At 36.5% G+C, this 24,083-nt stretch overlaps 1 protein-coding gene across 1 annotated transcript in view; it reads left to right on the top strand.

The window, feature by feature from the left end:
• CFAP47 (cilia and flagella associated protein 47) overlaps positions 1-24,083 on the top strand; it is a gene marked incomplete at both ends in the record, with an annotated part of 347,065 nt that overhangs the window by 268,895 nt on the left and 54,087 nt on the right. Inside the window, one exon of the mRNA XM_082336357.1 lies at positions 8,606-8,701. Within this exon, the coding sequence (XP_082192483.1) occupies positions 8,606-8,701 (96 nt within the window). The remainder of the gene's footprint in view (positions 1-8,605; positions 8,702-24,083) is intronic.

Genomic DNA, 24,083 nt, shown 5'->3' with positions numbered 1-24,083 from the left:
AGACACAGAGTCCCAGCAATGGGGAAGTCTCCATTTCCATCTGCAGCTGTTCCTCTAAAGAGTAGGTTTAGAGTTCTGGAAGAGAGGAAGGGGAAAAAAAAGTTCCATTGAGGGGGAAGCATCTCCGGTCTTCAGATTAGAGCCAGCACTATTAAACAGGAAGCAATGAGTGCTAGTGGTTAAATTTTTTTTCCTCTCTGGACAAAGGATGGCAATTTCCATAACAACATATCATCCCAGGAAGTTTGCTGCTTTCCTGGATCTCAAATCTGAGATGCTGCAGAAAAGATTGCCGAGGCTTATCTGACCCTGCAGTTACTATACCTTGCTGTTCATTCATATAACAAATACATGGATCTGTACTCCCTGTACAGACAAGGAAACACTGAACAGATTGAAGGAGACTAGAAGGTTCTGTGGGCATTCTTTTGTCAAATATTTGTGCATACATTTACACAGAGCTTGGGCAGCAAACAGGAAAAACAGGAAGAACAGCAATTCCAGGCCAGTGGCAAGGCTGCAATGCGATCACAGTCATGAAGACAGTCAGTGACTGTGCACAATTGGAGCATGGTTGTGGATGGGTGCAGGCTGTTTAGAAAGGATAGAGAAGAAAAATTTGGTCACTTGTATAGCTTAGGCTACCATGACCATGAGATGATTCAGCTTATTCAAGTCTCTGAACACTAAAGTACAGAAAGGTACTCAGAGCTGGATGAATTTTGCAGAAAATTTATTAACAAACAGCTCAGGAGTAAATAATCTGATTGATTACTTAGAAAGACTGAAAATTTCAGCAGAAGACCCGCTTAGCGATGCAGAGACCTTCTCAGTGAGCTAACATACAAAAAGGGAGCATACGCTGCTGTAGATCTGGTGCAACATATGTGGGCTAAAGAAACACGTCTCATATGGGGCACTAAGAATTTATTAACAGTCTAATCAAAGTCTTAGGTCTAATCAAAATACAAATGATGAAATATTATCAGTCCAACTACACTGATACTAGCTGTCAGGGAGCAGCAAGAACAGGCTGCTCCACAAAACAAAGTGAGACAGAAGCCAAAGGTGACAGCAAGACTGGCAGAGGCGTTTCAAACAAGGGTTGCAATCCCACAGTATCCAAACAAGAAGAACATAGCAGGTCTGGTGGCAGTAACCAATTTCAGCCGAGTCTAGTGACTGACAGCCAAGTCCACAGTGAGAAGGTGAGTCTGTGATCAAGCCAGGAAATCAAATAGGCTAGGCTTGGCAAGGTGTATGGCCAGAGACAGCATACCTAGGACATAGCTTGGGCAAGGACCAACAGCAAGAACCTGAGTTTAAATGCAACTCAAGCCAGTGGGTGGAGGCCCCAGATGCTACTCACTCACAACTAAGCTGTTTTCACAGAAGTGTGATACCAGTTTATACGGCTGCGCTGTATCAGAGCAGCTCTTGAACACAGGCAGCTACAGCCTTGTGTGTGGAGAAGAGGTTGCAGAGAATTTCAGAGAAGGATGGTTATTGGCTGGACAGATAAATTAGCATGCGTCGCTGAACTCAGGGCCCTGACCACTAATACTTTTAGTCCAAATTATCCAATTAATATTAATTGCTGCTAACTGATATACACAAATCTTCTCATATCTACCTTGTATTTCTTAACAGTAAATTATCAGAGAGAGTCATCAACATCCTAGGTTCTTCTTCTAGGAAATGTTGATAAAATTCCAGTTTCTTCCTTCTCAGTCTTAGATCTGCTTGGGTTTTTTTTTATATGTTTCCAAAAGGGTCCGTTGCTAAACTTGCTTTGTTATTGGTCCCCAGGTTTAGTTCCACAATGACCCCTTCGTTTTGTTAAGTCTTTACCATATATTGTATGATTTCTTTTGGGTAATGCCACAAAATTATACATCACTAAGCTGAAGCTGAAAAAACAAATAAAGCAACAGTTGGCACTTCGGCTATGTGCTGTTACAGCTAAAATAGCTCAAGTCCAAACAAGGTGTGACAGGTCCCTGATGCTTTGCACTGTTCACTTAATATAAAGCCCCGTGGCCTGTTACTAGCAGTGGCAATAATGTATTCCATGTACTATACCTAGATGAGGTGGAAGGAAGAAGAGGTAACAAAACGTGAATATAAAAGTACCATGAGCATACTTAGCCAAAAAATCAGGAAGACCAAAGCCCATCAGGTGTGAAGACTAACAGGGAAAGTATAGGCTCACAAGAAGGGGTTCTAAAGGTGTGCTAGTTGTATAAGGAAGGTTAGGGAAAATGCAGATAGGTCTACTGATGGATGGGGAGGAATCAACTAGTTACAGACAATGCAGAAAAGGCTGAAGTGCTCAATGTTTTTTTTTGCCTTAGTCTTTGCAAGCAAAACTTGCTCCCAAAGCAGCATGTACTGACTTGGTTTGAAAAGGAGACAGGCAGCTCATAGGGGAGCAACAGGCTGTGGAATTCTTAGAGCAGCTGGATGCATTCAGATCCACAAGTCCAGATGAAATTCACAGAGTGATAAAAGAGTTGGCCAACATGATTGTGAGGCTGTGGTTCTCTATGAAAATTCAGGCTCATCAGGAGATGTTTCTGTTGACTGGGAAAAGGCTATGTTATTTCCTTCTTTTAAAAATGATAGAAGGAAGACTGAGGGAGTGGTAGGTTGAACAGCCCCACCTCAGTGCCTAGTAGGATCATTGGACACATCCTTTCGGGGTCTGTGTAGCCCATGAATTGCATATTCTCTTGCAGTCCATTCCCAAGCACATGAAGGTCAAGAAGGTAATCAGGAGTAGTCAAATGGATTTGTTAAGTGCAAGTCATGATTGACTAATGTGATTGCCTTCTATATGGAAATGAGTGATTATGCAAATGAGGGAGGAGCAGTGGATGTAATATACCATGATTTAATAAGACTTCTGTCACTGTTCCCTGTAGCATTCTTGTTTGGAAGCTAAGGAAGTCTAGGCTTGATGAACAGACTGCTGAGTGGGTTGAAAACTTGGCTGAACTATTGGTCTCAAATGATAGTGATCAACATCTTGACACTCAGCTACTGGCTGGTAATGAGTGTAGTACCCCAGGGGTCAGCACTGGGGCCCATATTATTCAACACCTTTATTAATGGCATGGATGATGACAGAGACTGAAGTGTAAATTAGGGGAAGCGGCTGACATGATGAATGGTAGAGCTTCAGACTAGAGGTACCTTGATAAATTGTTGGTATACCTCTTTTTTTAATTGCTCTTGTTCATAAGCTCATCATCCCTGGAGCAGCTAAAGATACAGTAAACTTTTACATGGTTTGTAATGCAATCTTCCTTCTAAAATGTTAAACCTTTGTATTTTCCCCTCTCATTCCATCTACCCTTAGTGCTTATCTTAGCTCAGACACTTATAGAAGCACTGTGAATTACTAGCTGTGCAACCCACCCTATTTGACCAGGAAGCAACTGATTATATAATCTCTTGAAGTGTAGGTGTTTATTACATGTGTGGTATGAAGTTTCCCATTGCACCTCATGGGGTGCAGCATGCTTTATTGTAGTGTAAAGTGCAAGCCGGTATTCTGATTCGTACAACAAGAGCAATTATGAGAAGCAAACTGCCTGGCTTGTTGAGCATAAATCTAGTGTCAGGTAGCACAGTTTAGTACTCTCATACTACTAAGTATTATTTGCAAAGAAGCTAATCTAATGTGCTATTCACAAAATAATGGGAAAGAACAATCAAACTTATCCACAATGCAATTTCATTAGAAATTATTTATAAAACTTAAATATTGGTACTAAAACCTAGTCAGTTGTGATGTTCTGAGAAACATTAGCAGAACCTGCATTGTTTAAGTATTTTTTTGAAAACATTGTCATCTTTCTAACTATAGAGCATTAAGTTGTCCCAGGGAGATTTTCAGTAATAGAGACAGTGCAGAGGCAACTTGCTTAGACAGTGAAAGACTGATCTTGGGTTTTATGCATCAGAAATTTTCAGTCTTCATTTTTCTTTATGCATCAGTAGACCTGACATGATGATGATCTAATGTTTCTGTGATCTGTGGAATTATGAGAAGTTTTTTTTTTTTTAAAAATTAGTTTTGTACTGTGATCTTTATGGAAGTAAAACCATACTTGTCCTTTAAAAGCTGTCTTGAATTTGTTAATCAGCTTCATATGTAATGTTAATTTTCTAATTCAGTTGCTGCTGGTGATCAGTAAATAATGTTTGCTTGGTTTTAATCACAATAAGGTAGCTGAGTTATGCATTCAAGCTGTCTTTAGACATGATTGTGCATGCTATGATTTACTCTCTCTAGGAATATTTACTGTAATTTTTCTATTACTATTTCCTTCTTTCCAGGGGAAGAGAAATCAGTCTTATAAGCAAAGTCATGGATGCACAAGTTCAGCTTAGTATTTCTGGCCTTTACATATCCTGGGAAATAATTTCCATAATGGCCTATATATTTAGTTGAACTTTCATGTTCTCAAGACATAGTTTACCTTGAAAGGAAGTAAACAGTATTTTAATGTAATAACTTTGATATTGTGTATACCATAGCAATGAAGATATGTTAGCCCAGTGTACAGTAAAAGCTAATTAACTTGTTTTTTTTCAACTTTAAGAGTGAATTTGCCATCCCACAAGGCTAATCAGCCTGGTGAGAAAGTTATCCTAGTATGAATACATTACTTCTAGTACACTTCCTTTCCTACCAAGAACTGAACTTTGGTAGTTCTGAAGTTGCTCTTCCACAGATTTCCCCTTTATTTTTTTTTCCCCCCTGTTTATTTTTGCTTGTATCAGTTTGTTAATGAGACGTCCAAAACTGAACATTATTTCAAGACCATTTACAGTCCTAAGTTATGGAGGAGACTGGATCTTTTACCCATATTGCGGTGATCTACACTTTGTTTTAATGTGTTTTGACATGAAGAGCCCACTTTTGTCCTGGGATCTCTCGTAGCAGTGCAAGAACACACTTGGGAAAGTACCAGCTAATTAGGAATGACAGTAACATTACTTCAGACATTACAATAGTAACCTTCCATCTGAATTAGTTAAACACAAACATTTTAGTCTGAAATAGAAGGTAGTCTTAATTTATTCCTTAAAGAGTGACAGCCTAGTAATTCTTAAAACCTGTTTTTTTCCTGAAAAATGTTAATCCAAAGAGTAGAAATGACCCTGTCAGCAGGTAACTCAAATTCAATGAATCCATCTCTGAGAGCAGCACTTAAAACTGTAAGTTTAGTAATATAAAATCCAAGCTACTACCATTTTGAAAGCTCTTAGTTGATATTTTAGCATTAAAGCAAGTTACTGGAATGCCTTCCTTTGTTTAATCTTGTGCTGGACCTGTCATGCTCATTGCTGGTGTTATTGGAGGCCAGAGAGAGGGCAGAATGGGGAAATCGACAGAAAGTAGCAAGTCAGAAGGCAGAATGAAATGTTTGATTGATTTTGATCTTTACAAATTGTGTTTCAGACCATGTGCCGCTTCTTAAGAGAATTAAAAGTGGCAACAATGAAAACAGGGCATCTCAATTAAAGTATACAAGCAATAAACATCAACATTTATAGATTTACTTAAAGAAAGCTTTAAAGAAGATTACAGAAGTTATCTGTATCTTGTTTTCAAGTAACTTTCCATAGGCAGTTTCTGCCCTAGATAGATGTGAAATTATGTTTAGAATTGCATAGTTCAGGAATTAAAATAGAAATTAATTGGGAATTGTCATATCTGGACCATTTCTGAAGCTGTCATTTGCATTTCTGAAGTTTTGTCAAACCCAAGAGCATTATTCCTCAGAAATGTTTCTTTCTGTGAATATTGACTGACATTATAGCACAAACAGTCCTTTATTTTGGATAATTATAGAATAAGTAAAACTACTCACCATCTGATAATTTGCGTTGAAGGGACGAAATCTTGGACCTCCTAAAACTTGGTGTTTTCTTACTGAATTTAATAGCAATGAGTTTTCTTCCCAAGATTGAGATACTATCTGTGGCTTAAATCTGCAGCTCTTATTCACATAAGCATTCATAGCTACATTAAGAGTATTCATGGGAGTAATGTTTATTTGACAGCAGGTAATTTTCTCCAATATGAGCTGATGATCAGAGCTACAGAGTATGCAAACTCTTGTTACAGATGGTTTAGTGACCATTTGTACTACTTCGGCTGATTCAAGTTCAATGTTACTGCTCTTCTGTAAATACCACTATATAATATTTCACTGACTTTACAGAAGCAACTACAGTGATATAAATAATTGATACTACTGAAATCTCCAGTGTAAACCAGACCCCACAGAGTTCACCTATATAAGAATTGTCCCTAAGTATTAGTGGTTCATTAATACCTATAATGCTTTATTTTGGTTGACATGGATAATTTAATTTCGTGTTTTCAATGGGCCAAATGTATTTCAAAGTTTCAGGGAAAAAGTGCAACTGTTTTTTAGAGGATATTTACTTCAAAGTTTGAAGGGCCACGATCAAATAAAACCTGCAGTGGTAATCAGGAATTGGATAGGGGAGGTAAATTGGTTCCTCTCTGGAATCCAGTGTTTTCTGCATTATCAAAACTGATATCTGTGGCAGTGTATAAGATTGCTTTTGGTAAGGGTGTGTGCACAGTCATACTAAAATGGCTGTCTCATATTGTTGATTATTAAAACTTACCTTATTTCCAAGATAAGGTTCCATGTACAATAGCTTGGCCATGTCGCTTTCCATACAAAGATTTCTAAACTTGGATTGCCACTTTTTAAATGTGCATTGCAAAATGTTTTCAAACTGCTTTCTGTGACTTTATTATGTAACAGAACTAAATACTCAAAGTCAAGTCTGCCACTTACAGTTATTTTTCTTTCAGGCAAAATATATTGGACATAAGCATTATTGCAGGTATTTAAGTCAGTGTTAGAATGAAGAATGTGAAGAAATCTATTATTTTCAAATCAGTTTTGAATGTGGATAATCAGTTTAGAATAAAAGTGCTAACATAACTTTGTGCTGATTTTGGCATAATTCAAACCGTGGTGTTAGCTACCAATTAAAAAAATAATGTGCAATATATAAATGCACTTCTGAACTGATAAATGCATTTTTGAAACATCATGTCATGAAGCATAACCTACTGCTTTTAATTTTATACAGTGACATTATTTTTCAGAGAAAAAAAAAAAAAAGGGTTTCCAGAGATTAGTTAGTTAGTTCTGTGAAAATTACTTTTTAGCTGAATATGTAGATGGACTTAAAGAAAAAAATAAATAACATTTTAAACTTTGGAAAACTCTTCTAGTAGGGGAAATTTACAGTATTCAGCTTGTTTGCATCATGGACAAAAAACAAAAAAGAAAATAATTCCTTCAGAATAATTAGCATTATAGGGAAAGCTTTCACAGTAGCCTTGTTTCTGCCATTGCAGTATCTCAGCTCAAGAAAGATGGCAATATAGTTGCTTTACTGATATATTACAATGGGTGTGTAGGCTTTTTTTATGGACCCATTTTTTAATATTTGCAAAGGGCCCTTCAATTCTTTAAGTATTTCCCTGTAGATTGCAGATTTCATTTTAAACCTCTAAGCTGGTTTCCAAAACCTGAAACTTTGTTCTTGGGGTGAAATAATTTTGAGGCTGTTTCTCTTCTCACAAGAAGCAAGAAGTTTGATATTTCCAGGAGAGCTTTTCTTTGCCTTCCTGAACATCTTTGCTCATTGTTCTGTTCCTTAAACAGGAACATTTTAACTTTGTTCTGTAAACCCAAATGACAGTCTTCCCCTGACTGTTTGATGCATTCCTGTGTATCATATCTTCCTGTCAGCCATTCATCATTCAGTGCTATTACCCTTTAATATGACATATTATTTAGATATAGTCTATCCATCTGTTGGGCTCAGATTCTTGGAGTTAACTGCTAGATATATTTCCTACAAGGCATTTCCTGCAAGTGTCAATTCTTTTAACAAGACACCTTTGGCTGCTTGAACAGCTTCAAAATCCATTGATAAAATTGGACTTCAAATCAGGTTTTCCTATTTCATTTTTCATTTATCCACAACATTAACAGTAATCAGTGAAAACAATCAAAATAATGTCTAAATCCTGTCTCTATGAAGTAATCTGTTAGTTGATCCGGTAACTTGTCATCAAGAAAACAATTCTTGTCTGCTACTGTTGCAGTACTGCTGGGCCTGAACAGGTTTCTATCAAGCTTTCTCTTACATGTTTCATATCACCATGGGCTTTCTTGGCTGTTTGACTTTTTCTATCTAGAAAACAGTTTCTTTTGTAATTCCTAGATGTTATTTAACAGAAAACATTTAAAACTTTGGGTTTTCTTGATGGTGTGTTATTTTATTTTAATTCTATTTAATATCTCCATATTATATCTATACTTTTCTTCATCACAACGGGAAAATACTGAGAGAACCTTTAAGCAAAGGGGAAAAAAAGGTCCACATGCTCCTGTTTGAGAATGTATTTTTTAAAACCTCTGTCTATGAAGCTGTTTTATTAGGGAAATTGTTCAATCAGTTTTCACTTCTAAATGAATTTCCCTGAATGATTTTCTTTTTTTAAACTTTTTTTTTTTTTTTTTTTTTTTAGATCAGGAGCAGTCCAGTTGTCATCTCAATGCATCTGTCCTATCCAAATCCACCAGTAAGGAATCTGTTTTCCATCTTCTGCTTAAACAACCACGAGGTATGTAATTTCTTGAGTTCTACTTTTAATTTTTTACAAGGTGTGATCTTTTATGTTCCCTGAAATCTATAGTGTGTATAAAATTCGGTGTTTTGATGAGTGCAACTCATCAGTTGGTGTGTTGAATCTGGCTCATTGTGGAAACAAGAATTAGCCCCATGTCAATGATTTTTGTTTGTTTTACTTAAAATAAATAAGTAATAATCAGAGGTGCATCCAGTAAAGTTCCTCTGAAGTGTGCACTGTTCATTTTTTTGACAGCTATTTTTTCCTAGACCCTGTAATGATTTTCTTGGACTTTTAAAATATGATTTCTTTTATAAATAATGTCTTACCATCAAAGCACAAATGTCATGTGTGATGTCAAAGTGATGATTATATGTGAAAGAAACAAGAGGGATGCAACCTGACCTCATAATAGGTGCTACAAGTATGATATAAAAAGGCTGAATGAGCCCATATAGTAATGCAGTCTTGATGTATTCCTAGAAAAGGCTTTGAATTAAGAGATTAAATCCAAAAAAATACAGTTGTGTTTTAGGACTGGTGAGCAACACCACTATAAAAATGTTTATGAAATACTAGGTAGAAAAACATCAATTGTCAAAATTCTTAATTAAATTTAAATTGAAAGCTTCTTAAAAGGTTTGTTTTTTTTTTTTTTTTTTTTTATGAGAAAAAGCCTTCTTTTCTCCAGGCTAAACAACCCCAGTTCCCTCAACCGCTCCTCATGAGACTTGTGCTCTACACCCTTCACCAGCTTTCTTGCCCTTCTTTGGACAGGCTCCAGCACCTCGATGTCCTTCTTGTAGTGAGGGGCCCAAAACTGAACACAGTACTTGAGGTGCGGCCTCACCAGTGCCAAGTACGGGGGGACGATCGCTTCCCTAGTCCTACTGGCCACGCTATCTCTGATACAAGCCAGGATGCCATTGGCCCTCTTGGCCACCTGAGCACACTGCTGGCTCATATTCAGCCGGATTACTTCTCAGATATGCTTTCAATTTCAAAAGACACAGATGAATTATTCATATCTTGAATTATTTACCAAAGAAAATAATTTTCCTTGCTGGTATCCCACACAAATGTATGTGTGAGCATCTGTTTCATGTTAATATAGATATCAGAATAAGCCATACCATTTTCCTTGAAGAAATGGTATCTATCTCAAATTAAAGACCTGAGTTAGAAAAATGAAATGAGGTGACTTGTTTTCAATTTCATTCAAAAATTCGCCATATGCTGTGATTTTCCTGAAGACGTACTTGCTACACCTTTATTTTGTAAAGGATGTTGCAGACCTTGCTGTTCCCAGCAAGGATCTGTTTTTGTTTTCTCTCCTTGAAGCTTACTATGTCTTAACAAAATTTCTGGGTGTTATAGAAAGAACAATTTAGAAGAAAAAGATGTAAGAATTAATCTGGATGTCATATCATTTTCTATATGTACATTTTACGTGGGCATATATAAGAGTTGTAACTGTTGTAATGAGATTATATTTATTTTTTTCACAGAGGCAGTGAGGAACTATCCAAAACAATCTAATTCATGTTCATAGTAAAACTGACAGAGCAATCACTTGACAGAAATATCAGAGCAGCAAAGCAATCTTTATAAATTGTACTTTCCGCTACTTATTCTTTTATATCTTAAATATTTTCATGATATAAATCTTTTGCTCTGAGGATTCTACAGCCTAATTCTCTTGTTGGGAGGCCACAAGACTGGTGAATGCTTTTTTTTGCACCTGGTCTAACTCAGAAGTCAGGGATAGTGGAATCATGTTAAGAATCATTTTTATGGAAAGACTGCACTTCTTTTTCCCTACACTTAACAGTAGATGACGTGTGGATTAGATGCAGATGTTACTGCTTTACCACTGTTCCCTATTACAAAGAAAGAATACTTGGAAAATGTGTTGGAACCGAATATTCTTCTTAGACTTGCTGGAATATGATTGCTAGATCATTTTATGACCAACATTTATGCTTGTAGAAAAACTGTGCTTGCTGCTAAGTACTTGTTTTTTCCTCACTGACTCTAAAAGCTGAAGGGAGAAATTCAGAAATAGTGAGATAGGCTGAGAATCTTGGAATAATTTTTTCATCATACTTTTACAAAAAAGCCAAAATACTAGCCATGCTGTGAAACTGTTACTCATGGTAGACTGTCCTTTTTTCCTTCCTTGGCTTCACAGTAGCAACATAAGTCTTCTGGACTGCTGGTACTGTTTCCCAGTAACACAGACTGCATTACTTCACCTGGTCTTAATACTGAAGCTGTGATCTCATTTTGCATGCAGCCTCCAGTCATTGCATTTTATAGCTTAGCTGATGTTCTAGGTGGTCAATAAGCCTGTCTGTTGTGAACAACTTGGTGTAGCATCAAACAAGAACAGTAAACAGGGCAGTTAGCTGAACCTAGTTTTTTTAGATATCTCTCTCCACATTTCAGCACAAGTTTTATATTTAGAAACTTCTGTATTTTAAAGCTGTCACGTCACCTGTTTTGTGTTCATCTCTTTTCCCTTTTTACCGAGAATCTCTATGATTAACTATTTAATTTTGCCTTCTAACTTTGCTTTAGTGTAAAATACATGTATTTATTAACTTTCTCAAGCACTTAGGAAGGAAAGATAAAAAATATTTGATAAATGTATACACCGTTAGGGAGACATTTTCCAAAAAGCTGCCTGCAGTGTTAAACCACTTTGATAGCAATCAAATTTGAGATATTAAAATTCTGTGTATGCGCTTTGGAAACATGTTACTATTATAGTTTCATATTTTATTCAACAATATTTGAGAAAGCATTTTAGCGTACTTTTTATGTCATGTACAGTCCACTATGATTATGGATAATTGGGCTTTTAAACTAATTTCACCTAAGAAATGGCATAAATTTTGTTCAGGTCCTCAGGCCATTTCCCTAAAATGTTAGATTTCAAGACCTCATTTTTTAATTCTGTACTTATTTGCATCTGCTTTTTTCTTTCAGTAATTCTGCATGCACAATCTGTTTTTTTTTTTTTTCTTCGTGTGATTGCTTTCAAAGACTGAAAACCAATGAAACTAACATACTTGATTTTCCTGGTTGTCTTAGTTCCTAGGAAGACTCTGTCTCTGTCTCTTTTATAATGCTTTCATTATCACCCTTGCATGGTTTAACTGCATTCTGTGACCATGGTTTGGTCACTCACAACAAGCAGAAATAATTTTACACTTTATAACTTACATCAGAGGTTGTGTTAGGAAGTAGTCAATATTCATATAATGGATTCTGTAGGAAAGGGACATTCAAGCAATAAAAAGACTGAACAACCAGGTACATACACAATACTATTCTATTTTTATCTTCATAAAAAGTTATTAGTAATGAAATTAACTGGAGAAGAAGGACACACACACACACACACGTGTTGAGACCTCACTGCAAACCAAAATGAAATGTTAGGATAATTAGGAGATTTACTTAAACAAAAAGTTTTTTCCTTCTTGTCAGGGTTTTAGATTCAACGTTTCCTTCTTTTCAGTACACATTTTCACAGGGAAACTGAAGGGATTAGAGTTCCATTGAAATGCTGGAGGATTCAGGTGCCAGATTTCCTTTGAACTTCCTTAGTCTAAGCATTTTCCTGTTTTATCTATTCAAGTCTTCTTTCTTTGTGATGAACTTTTACTACTTCTCTTTAGTTTTGATTTTCTTTCATTGATGTTATTTTCTTCCCTGAATTTTCACCTTTGAAACTATCAAGTTTTACTTTTTTTGAGCAAAACTGTTCAACAGATATACTATTCACATGAATGGTTCATAAGCTGTGGTACATTAATTACTTGTGCTACACAAGATTCATTCAGGAAGTATACAGCCTAGTATCAAGTCAAAAGTTGCCTCTGTCAGTGAGAGTGACCTCTGATGCCCGTGGTGCAGATGCAAGCATATGAAAAACAAAGTTCATGATTCTTGATTTAGCTTTTCTTGAACATCTTCTAGATAGTGTAAGTAGCTTCTAGTCTGGATTTATTTGTGAGGAAGATTTTAAACTTGAGTGTAGAGAGATAGATTACTTATTGTGTAGTGGCCACAATAAATAATACTGAATTTGAGCACCTAATTTAGGAAAACAACTTGAAAATTATGTAAAACTAGGTAGAGCAGTTTGAATTGAACCTGGGCAGCTCTGAAACTTAGGGATGAGGTTGTTGGTTTGAGTTTTTCTCTTCCCCTGCTGGCTCTTCTAATGACCAAATAGCTCTACAACATGCTGTGTCATGGGTACGTTAACTGTTTCAAGAGTGGGTACCATTTATGCAGAAGGCTTTGCAGGTAGGTGTCAGACATCTGTCTGACTCTTCATGTTTAGGACCATGAGACTGGTAGGTCGGCTTCATCGTAGATGGAGAAGAAATGAGGTCAGAAAGGAATGAAGGCAAGGAGCAGGCAGGCAGTCTTCTGAAGCAACCATCAGTGGCTCCCAATGGTACTGTTCCTCAAGCTGCAGGTACATTCAGCTCACAGGACTGCAACTCTTCTTTCTACTCTACTGTCTCTCTTTTTTGGGAAAGGGCACAGTTTGGTAGATTAGGTTTTGCCTTTTAGTGTCCCCATTTTTTACCCTGCTGCTTCTTCTGTTCCTGCTCCTGAGATGCTGTTAGGGCTGGCTTCCTGGGTGGGGTCCAGGATTAACTCCTAGATCAATTCAGTGCACAAAGACAGGTTTAGCTCCACTTCTGCTATGTTACTACGAATGTAGGCCAGTGGCTGGCTGATTGCAGACTGCATCTAGATGCACAGGTACTGGTTGTTGGATACCTAATAGAAAAATTTATGGGCCACGTGTCCTCAGAATGAGTCTGTCAGAGAAAGGTTTACTGACAGGCCCTATCCCATTGTACATTAGTGGATTGTCCCTGACTGATGGAGGTTCCATAGAGTTGGTGGTCTGTCAACCAGGAGCTTCATGAGAATATTGTGATACCGTCTTCACTGGAATTGTCCTTTGAGTGAGAGACCTACCTGTCCTCCACCTTGGGGTTATGAGATTCTTTCCTTACTGGATCACTTTTTGGGGTGGGCATCTTTTGCTGTGCGCAAAGAGACTTTGCAAGCAGGATTTATGCAATTTTAGAATACGCTACTTTGTTTTATTGGCTAATACATGTAGTAAATAACTAGGACTAACATGCTGCTAGGCTAGGTATTAATATGGCCAGTATTCCCAGTGAGACACGGGATGTATCTTTACATTATAGAATTAATGAATTATATGCTTTTCAGCACTGAAACAGGTGTGCTTGGTATATTGGTGCACCAAACCATGAAATATTATAATATAATGAATGATAAAACTTAAAGATTTTTCTTTGTGCTTTTCTGGAATGTCTTCAGGCCATATTTTAGATATATTTATGGGGCCTGTTATATGCACTATTTTTATCTTTGAGTTTTACTTTCTTTACAAATTATATGGTGTGGAGATATCTTTATGTGTTTTTGCAAATCCAGGCAATTGTTTTACTGAAATAACTTAAAGTTTATGAAGTGAGAGGCAGCAGAAAGTCTCTGTTACTGTTCTTTTAAAAACAATCCCTTGAATTGAAGGAGTAGAACAGTACATTCCCTTGACTATATAAGGAAATGATTTATCTCCTTCAGCACACTCTCCTGATGTTGCAAAAGGAGAGGAAAAAAGATATTTTGAATGCAAATAAAAGAAGAGAAGATATCAGAAACCCGTCTTTTGCATAGTCTCATGCAAATCCACATAAGACTTCCCATGTGGATTTATCATGGAAAACAGATTTTCCAGCTATAATTGCCTCACGGATTTAAGGTAGGCCATGCAGTAGGTTTCATCAGAATCTCATCATTTGTTACTGAACATCCAGAGTACAGCACTTTAGAGCATTTAAACTATGCAAATCAGCCTCAGGGGAGGCTGTTATTTCACATTATCTTAGCCTATTTCTCTATTTAAAAATATCTACTGTGTTTTAGAACTTGATAAGAAATTATCTCCTTCAATTTCAATAGAGATAGAAAATGAAAAGATGATTAATTCTGACTTAGAATAGCGTATTGCTGCTAATCTATTTGATAACAGCTGTGGATGGACAAGATGGAGCCAGAATGTGTCCTTCAATAAGACAGAACTATTTACTTCCTCCCCTCCCCTTTTCCTGGTTCTTGCTTCTATTCTTCACCTGTTTAGGTAATAAACCCAGTGAAAACTCCGGAGACACAGCTTTGTTTCATCCTATACATTAATCAGTAAATCCATGCCTAGCTCTAAATTGGCTATAAAAAATTATCTGCACTAATCTTTTGTTTCCAGCCGCACATACACAGTGGGGGAATTGCCAGCAGTATCAGAGTTGTGTCTTGAGCAGCAGAACTAAATAAGTTTGATTTTCTAGGCTTCTGTCTTATATCTATTTTCACTGTCCTCTGGTCTTGGAATAATCACAGCATGTCTCTGTCTCCCATGAATTAATCTGTGCAAGACCCTTCCATGTCCATACTCCACCCCAAATATACACTAAAGACAAAGTTTCCCCCCTTCTCTAAACTAGCTAATAATTTCCCAATTGAGAACTACGACTGTTGAGTCTGCTGTAGCATTTCTTCATTGAAGTTTCTAAGTTGACTTTCCTTGTCTATTCAGCTGTTGAGTTTCACAAAGCATTGATGTAGTGTTGGAGATCCATGTCTAACTTCGCTGAAAGTGGACACAAGATTAAAAAAGAAACAAACAAAAAACCCTCACCCTACTGATATTGATATTAATAGTGAAATGTATGGAATGGTGGAACAATTACATAGATTTTTTTTCTAAAGAAGAGGCTGAAAACCAATATAGAGTTCTTGAAAACATTACCTTAACATATGGTATTTTTAAATTAGGAGGTATGCGTAGGAGAGAAATTGAACCTTTTGTGTAAGAACTTTTGGAGATGGAAGATCATGATAAAACTTGATGTTTTTCACAAGGTGGTCTGAGGGGTTGAGGGAAGAAGAGCTGGTTGGTTTGAACTTTAATGTTTTTTTTTGTTGTTGGTTTAATCACTATATTCTGTCCAGGAGAGAAGAGACAATTTAAACTTATCTTATTAATTAACTGTCTGGGGCATAGATATTATTTTAAAGCATAAATGCTAGAAGGCAGTATTGAAACTGAGCTTTCAACCTTGAAGTTTTATGCCTTAAGAGTGCTTGATAATTACGGTGTTGAATTAATGTTCATTTTTTTCCTACACTGAGTTTTTCTAGAGCTTTTTTGTAAAATGTTTTCATTGATTTTTTTTTTTCTTTTTTTCTTTTGGTCAATGAAAAATGGGTCACAAATATAAGACAAAAGCTAAGGGAATGTCAAATTCCATATATAGTATGCATTCAGTAGCTAAACAACAATCTTCACCCACAAGGGTAACAATTTTTCTCAGTATCATGGCTCACACTTTAAAGTCAGTGAACCCTTAAGATTTTTCTGAATCAGAATTTGATTTAACTGGCCTGCAGGAGCATTGTGTACTTCACCCTCATTTTAAAAGTTTTATTTCCCAAGTGTTAAGCTTTTTATATATCTATTTCAGTATGATGATCCGTGCTCTGACTCTTTTTTTCTCATCCGAAGTAACATCAAATGTTCTTAGAAGCACAGGCTCCAGTGCCAGTGTGAGGAGTCCCGGGCACAGGTATTTAGAAAACAACTGTAAGACTTTTTTGCAAACCCTTGGTACTCTGTGTGACTGCTATATTGAGGGACTGTGAACAGCAAGGATGTTCCTGGAGTCTCTTTTGGAATTTTGTGTAATGTAGCACAGACCCTGGTATGTTACATGGGAGTGTCCCTTTTTTTATCTCTTATTTGTGTAAAACCCAATCACACAAGTCAAACTTATACAAACAAATAATTCCATAATTATCCTGCCAAACAATTAACCTTGCTTCTACACATTTTCCAGAGCTCTATGAATTCATCTACCTTCTCTACCCGTAATTCTATTTGACAGCCCATAGATAGATACATATTTCTGTTGCTTTCCAAAAATGTAATGAAATCTCAATCTGAATTGCAGTCAGCAAGGAATAGAAAGGAAAGTTGGTTATTTTTTTCCTTTTTAGTTTGGTCACTAGGTCCTCAGGACTAGTTGTTTGAATTGGTTAGGAAAGCTGTCAGTGTGCTGGGCATGCAGATATATATTTTCAACTTCTTGGTGCAGTCAGTGTTGGCTGGGCTTTAGTTTAGCAATATACATGATAGCTAGATCTAAAGTTGTTGCCAGTAGCAGAAAAAAAAATCTTGCTGAATAAGGAGGTTTAACATTTAAGCGGGTCTATGATGTAGTGAAAGGCTTACTATGCTTAAAACCAACGTGAACCTCAGACTGAGAGAGATAAGAATCCAGTGGACTTTGGGACCACAAAGGATTCTCTTCCCCCTTCTGCTGGAGCCGAATTTGAGCCAGGGGCTTCTCATGCCTGCCCAGCAGCCAGGCTGAGCAGCTACTCCTGCAGACAGACCAGCGGACACACACACACACACGGACGCGGACACACACGGACACACGGACACACACACACACACACACACACAGTACGAACATAGCCAACCACTCAGATCAACCCAGAGAGCAGTGCCTTTATCAGCACACCCATAAAAAAAATCAGCACTCACGTAAATATGAACAGCATGGGCAGCCTGGTGCAGTTGCTGGTGTTTGGCTGATTAAGATTGAACTGCACTGGAGGTGCATACACAGCCCCTCAAACTATTGATGCACTAACACCCTCCGAGATCTTTTGAATATTAGCACAGACTTTTAATTTTTATTAATTAATTTACTTTCTCCAGTATTTGTGTCTGGCTCCTGGGCTCGTTATCCAGTCACTGGCTCAGACCTTGGGTCTTTCTGGATGCTGGTCTGCTCCTACTTGCTGGCTAGTCCAGCTCAAAGTTCACTAGCAGAACATACACATACATTTCCTCACTCAGCTCACAAATGCATGTCTGCTGGTCTCTTGAATAGTAGCACAGATTTAAGTCTGTCCTGTATCTGTGCTCACTCTGTAGACCCTTTACCCAGTCACTGGTGCTGACCCTGGGTCTTTCCAGATGCTGGTCTCCTGCTACTTGCTGACTAGTCTGACTTGTTATTAGGTAGCAGCTGACTCCCAACCACCCACACAAAACACTGTTCTCTCCAGTGACTCGTCTTAGACTTAGTCTCTCCAGTAGCTGGCACTCAGGCCTCATCCTGCTTGCTGGCTAGTCCAGTTTGAACTTCGCTAGTGGCTGCCTCACACAGAGGCTCAGAATAGGGAGTGTACTTAGACAGAAGATAGACATAGGATTTAATAACAGTCGAGGATAGTGATCAAGCCTGAGGTGTTGTCAGACAGCTTTCCTGGCCAGCACCTGCTTACATGACTGGCATCTTTTAGCCTCTTTTACCTTTATTCTCCTATGCTTGTTCCTCCCTCATCCACTTTGATCTTTTCCCTCCTGTGTTCTCTCCCCTAAACATCCCATAATAAGTTTTGTGCACACTTATATAACATATTTGGTTCTGTGGTAGGGTATGTGATTAATTGAAATAATAGCTGCTAACAGTTGCATTGAGAAGTCAAATTATTCATGATAGGGAAAGATGCATTTGGTTTGTTCGGTTATGACTGATTGATTCAGTAGCATATTTGAGTATGTTTAATTTCAGGTATGTAAGGCAATCCCTAAATAACAAAGAATTTAAATTTAAACATCTGCTTCAATTGCACTGAAATTACAGGAAATATAAATGTGTATGTTAGGCATGTATTCTAATTGCTGTGGTGTGAATTGAGGTGGGATTATTTGTGTGTTTAATTATTTTGATAAATACTTTAGTATGCCAATATCTATATGTTCACCTCAAAATCATATACTTCTCCTTGTTCACAACATATAACCTGGATCAATAGTACTGTAGCTCCAGTTCTTGACAAATGGGGTCTTTAAAACTGTTCTCTGTAGGGGAGGAATAATTTAATTAAAATGAACATTATATCCTTAGTACTCCTCTGCTTTAATTCTCTTCCCTAGATATTTTGTCATACTATTACTAAGATTAACAAATTATTCAAAATATTTTTTTATGGGGGAGATAATAAATTATTCACATTCTCATTAAAAATTGATATCTTTCCGTTACCAGGGGGAATTAGATTCCCTGATTTACTTTTCTGCCACAAAGCCTGAATGATTAGGCAGGGCCTATTTTGGTTTGATAAAGCCACTGGGATTGTACCTGCCTGAGTGTATTTGCAAAAAGAATGCATATCACTGGTACCTCTTGCCTCTTCATATAAGTCTCCAGTAAAAACTGATTTTTCTTCTACCTTTTATGATGCATACAGGACCTTATTTTCAGCTTTCATAATATTTATGCTGAAACCCTTCCTGTTTACATGAAGATCAGGTTGATGCCTTCAATCATCAACATTAATAATGATCTTGCATCTTGCAATAATATTTAGGTTTATTTCTTTAAATGCGTCACTGATACCAAGCTAAAAAAAAACCCACCCAAAACCAAAACCAACCCAGGAAAAAAAGATTGTGGGCTCTACTGCTATGTTTGCTGTGTGTGAAAGAGGAGGACATGCTTTAACTGTAACTCAGTCTTTGGATCTATTTTAATGTGATGCTTATCCTGCTCATAAATCATAGTATATAAAGCAACAGAGGGGATTTTGATAGTAGGTATAGGACATAATTTGGGCATGCTTAGGGAAATGCAGAACATAAACTTATGTTACAGTTCGATGAAAAGTGTTTGAATTGTGACTTTTACTATTACAAGCAGTAATATCTCACAAACATTGAAGCATGCAACACAAAATACTTCATTGGACATCAGAGTTTATGCTAACAACATACATAAGGTGCTTTCTTACATTCATAGTCACTTAGCCTAGTATCATCTTCTGCTGCGTGGAGGGAAATTGAACTTAATTCTTTGCAAGGTAATAACATCTTTTGAGATGACAACACATTTAAAGGCTCATGAAAGCAAAGTTGGAAGAGTGTTTGACTTTCTGTGACTCTTCTTGCTAGAACATTAGTTTTACCATGCAATGGTTTACGCCCAAGGATTTGACACTTCTGATATTACTGTTAATATGCTATTTTAGGTAACATCTGTATTTGCAAAAATAGTTATAACCTTTAAAAAATTAAGTAGGTAATGCAAGTGTACTGATACTTAAGTACTTCCAACCCTCACATGTCGTTAAGATACTTAATAATTTTATTTTCACAAATCTTCACTTACTTGAGGGAAGGTATTTAGCATTGTATTCGTTTTAACCCAGAGAAACAGAAGTATAGGTGTACTAAAGCTTTCCTATACTAAAGCTGTGACTGTTTAAAAATAAAGTCTAGAAGCTTGAAAGGTAAGTAGATCCTCTTATCTCATAATTGTTCGGTGAAGCATTTGGAAAATAATTTTTCTACAAAGGTCTAAAGGAAGGCTTAGAATGCAAACTATTCCACACAACTGTCAAGAAGTCCATGAAACTTCCTGATGTGACTGTTTCTTATATCTATAAATTGGAACTATTAACTTCCTCTTTAAGGTGTGAAATTTAGTGTAGTTAACATATGAGTGGTTTTTGTAATAGATGAACTTATTAAATGCAAATAATGTTCTGTGGTTGCCTTGTTTGCCTGCTTGTGTTATAAGAATGTTAAATATCCTTGTTTTGTACGTTGAAGAGAAAACTATAGTACTGCAACAACTTTTAATGTTGAATTGTCTAACTTTTATCTGATTGCTTCACAAGCACTGAAAATCCCTGATAAATTAAATCTTTTTCTCCTTCATCATAAATATTAAGATAAAACAATGGTTAATAGCCCATAAAAATGATATCTATTAATTGCAGGTAGTTCTGCCTTTTTCACAATGAATACCAATAATGTAAACTAATCCCTGAGGTTTGCTGCCATTTTTACTACCTCTGCTACAGACAACCAACAGAAACCACAAACTGAATTGTATTCTGTCCAGTTAGAGGCTGTTACAGTTCCTTTTTTCTAGCCATTGTATACAATTTTCTCTTTTCTATTAAACAGGAAAATAAGAAGTTTATTGTTGAAAAGAACTGTTATTCAGACCTGTATGAATAACACATTAAGTTTTCTACATGCACAAACAAGCAGTTCAGTCTTATCACACACAATAGCACAAGACCACAATACACAATATAATAGCGTGTCAGCAGCTCTGGAGGAAATTTCGGAGGATCCTTATCTCTCCAGCTTACTTTACATCTCTTCAAGTGTAAAATCACCAACTCTATCTTATTAGTCTTTTCTTTTTATTGATTTGTCCCTTTTCCAAATCAAGAATGAATTTTTATGTTATTTTTGTTTATTGTATCCACAGATTTACCTAATTCTCCTAACTCTGAATTTAATGGAAATGTTTTTTTCCCTACTTGTTGGTACCTCTGCCTTTACTTATAGAGTTCCTCCATTTGATATACAGTGTTAGTTAGCCTGTGTTGCCTTCTACAGGTGTTGTTCATTTTTGCAATACAAGCATGTTCAAGTGGTTCAAGATGAGACTGAGAGATTCAGTGATCCCAAATTATTTAGCTGACCAAAGAGAATTTTGGTGGTGATTCATTTGTTCTACCTCAATAAAAACCGGAATGTTGGTAATGAAGAGTGTTCACTCTCACAGGAAAAAGCAGCGGCTGAAACCAAGTCAATGTTATTCAGTAGCCAAATACAAAATGAAATATGTTCTTAAAAATGAACTTAATCAACTCGCAGAACAATTCTCAAAGAAATGTGGAGGATTCACCATCACTGGCAAATTTTAAATCAATCGGATATGTTTTTTCTAATTAAATTCTCTTGTTCAAGAAGAGTTATTGAGAATGAGTTCTGAGAAATCCTGTGTATTTAGGTCAAGTTAGATGATCACAATGACTGAAATGTTTAGCAGTGAAGAAATGAAAAAAATCTCTGCAGAGTTCTGGATAAGTAAATATTCTTTAAACATGCTTGTATTTGTTCAATCAAAAATGGAAAAAAATACTTTGAAATTTCAGAATTAACATTTTCAGAATTTCTATTATATTATTTTACTTATTCTTTTACTACTTCAGGATGAAAGCAGGGGCAAGAAATCAAGCACCTTCAATAGATATAGACTGTACAAGTTTTCTTTTCTTTACAAGTAACCATTGCAGTCTGTTGCCTCTAAAGAATCACCATTTTCTTTTAAGTTTGGGGTCATAAGTCTTTATACAAAAGGAAGATGTCTAATAATTAAATTAAATTTGGACATCCAATATATTCCCTCAGAAAAAAGCTATAGATTGTAGAAAAAATTAACTACTAATTTTTTTGAACTCTTTTCTAGCCTTTTCCCCAACTCCTTGCTGCCATATATCAGAAAATAAACCTTTTCATTTTTTTTCTTTAAGTTGATACCAAATGACAGTTTGTGAAGCTCTGTTCACTGTCATCTTTATACACAAGGATTTTTTCCTCCACCTTTTCTTCAGTTGACACTTATGACAAACAACTATTGGGAAAAGCTTTTGTCCCTACATTTATTCAATGTTTGACTGCAATACACTTATGGCTTGAGCTGCTTTTGAGACTGTTCTCAACCATATGGAAAAGGAAAATGCCTTAGATTTGAAGGCTGGCTGCTTCTCGTTTTGACAGATTTAAAATGGGTAATCCTAGTTGATTAAGTCGCGTCCATGAAAATTTTTGTTCCCAGTTATCTCACCACAAGTTATTGTCAGTGAATGTTACAGTAACTGACCTAAAATGTCTCCTTCCTATTCCAGAAGGAATATTGTTTTCATGTAGTTTTATCCACTACTGTATTTTAACTAAGTTTTAAAAAAGAATCAGCAATGATAATCTGTTTTCTTCCTTCCTGAATCAAAACAAAAATAACTTGTCTCTTACTCAGAACTAAAAATTAGAAGTTTGTGCAAAAAATAAGTAAAAGCTAAATTGTAGACATTTGTTTTGTATTTCATATGAAAATGTTGATGTTGGTAGTCATCTTGCTTGCTGAGTTGTGGGTTACATATGATTTCCATTTCTGGATTCACTCAGATGTACAGGATCTGCAGCAGCCACCTCTGCTCAGAAAAACTGCAGCTCCTGTTTACCATTGAGTCATCCAAAGCCTGTCTTCTATGTCAGTACGACTCAGAATCATCCTGAGACTGTCAAGTAATTTGCGTCCTTGATCCCTTCCAGAATGTCTTAATAGTAATATCCATTTTTAATGACATCTTCTCTCTCTCTCCACAGGGGGACTTTATTTCATTTTTTTAATCTCCTACCACAGCAAGTCTTTCCAGTCCAGTTGATTTCCTACATATCTGCTTCTAAGCATTTTGTTCTTTTCTTCTTTTTCTGGAGGTCCCCAAGCGTATTCCTCTATATTCCTCTCTGAATTTATGAGGCCACCAACTCATGTATTTATTGGATTTTTGGAATACCCACTACGATTAGCTCTAAATTAGGACTACAGAGTTGATTTTAACCTTGTTCATACAACAGGAAGCAATGTACAATTCCCAACCAAGAACTGCTGATTGTCTTTATGGCTGGAAACTCATGCCACATTTCAGCTACCCCTCAGAAAAGCAAGAGAATCATAATAAACATCTCATATTAACCACAGAAATTCAGGGGATAAAAATATCATGAGACTTTAATGAAGTCTTAATAAAATTTAAATATGATCTGTATCTATACCTGAGTCTGACAGGTGACTAGCTATGATGTACCACATTAACTGATCCAACATGTCCCAGATCTTTGCAGTAGGGTTAAGATATTTATGAACATATATCTAAACTGATGTGTCCTTATGCGGTGTAATGACTGAGTAGCAGAGATGTACATAAATAGCACGTCAGACCACACTGACAATAAAAGATGATATTGTGTAGGCAAGAGAATTTTCTGAGTTTGAAAAAATAAATTATTTTGTAGTTTGAGACCTATGGGCCTAAGACAAATACAGTATGTATGGGTTCTGTCAGAAAGCATTACTTGTTGAAAAAAAGAACAAGTCAGTGTGAATTACCAGATTGGCCATAAAAATCCAAAATGTCTGTGAAGTAGAAAAGCACTTGACAGCTCAACATAGTTTCTTGCTAGAGGATATTGCTGATGTTTTTTTGTTTACTTCCTCTAGGAACAAATTACTGTTCTGTGGTAGTCTTGATAAACTCTGGAGCAGGTTTTGCATGACAATGATCACCCTCACAACATAGGATGTATTCTTTAAATCGTCATCCTGGATATATGATTGCTGGCCTCTGTATGAGGCTGCAGTTAAATCAGTGCTCA

The sequence above is a fragment of the Platalea leucorodia genome (genome assembly GCF_965183815.1).
Source record: "Platalea leucorodia genome assembly, chromosome: 2".
In the NCBI taxonomy this organism is placed as follows: domain Eukaryota; kingdom Metazoa; phylum Chordata; class Aves; order Pelecaniformes; family Threskiornithidae; genus Platalea; species Platalea leucorodia.
Note: the sequence above shows the minus strand (reverse complement) of the source record. Positions and strands in the feature narration are given on the sequence as shown.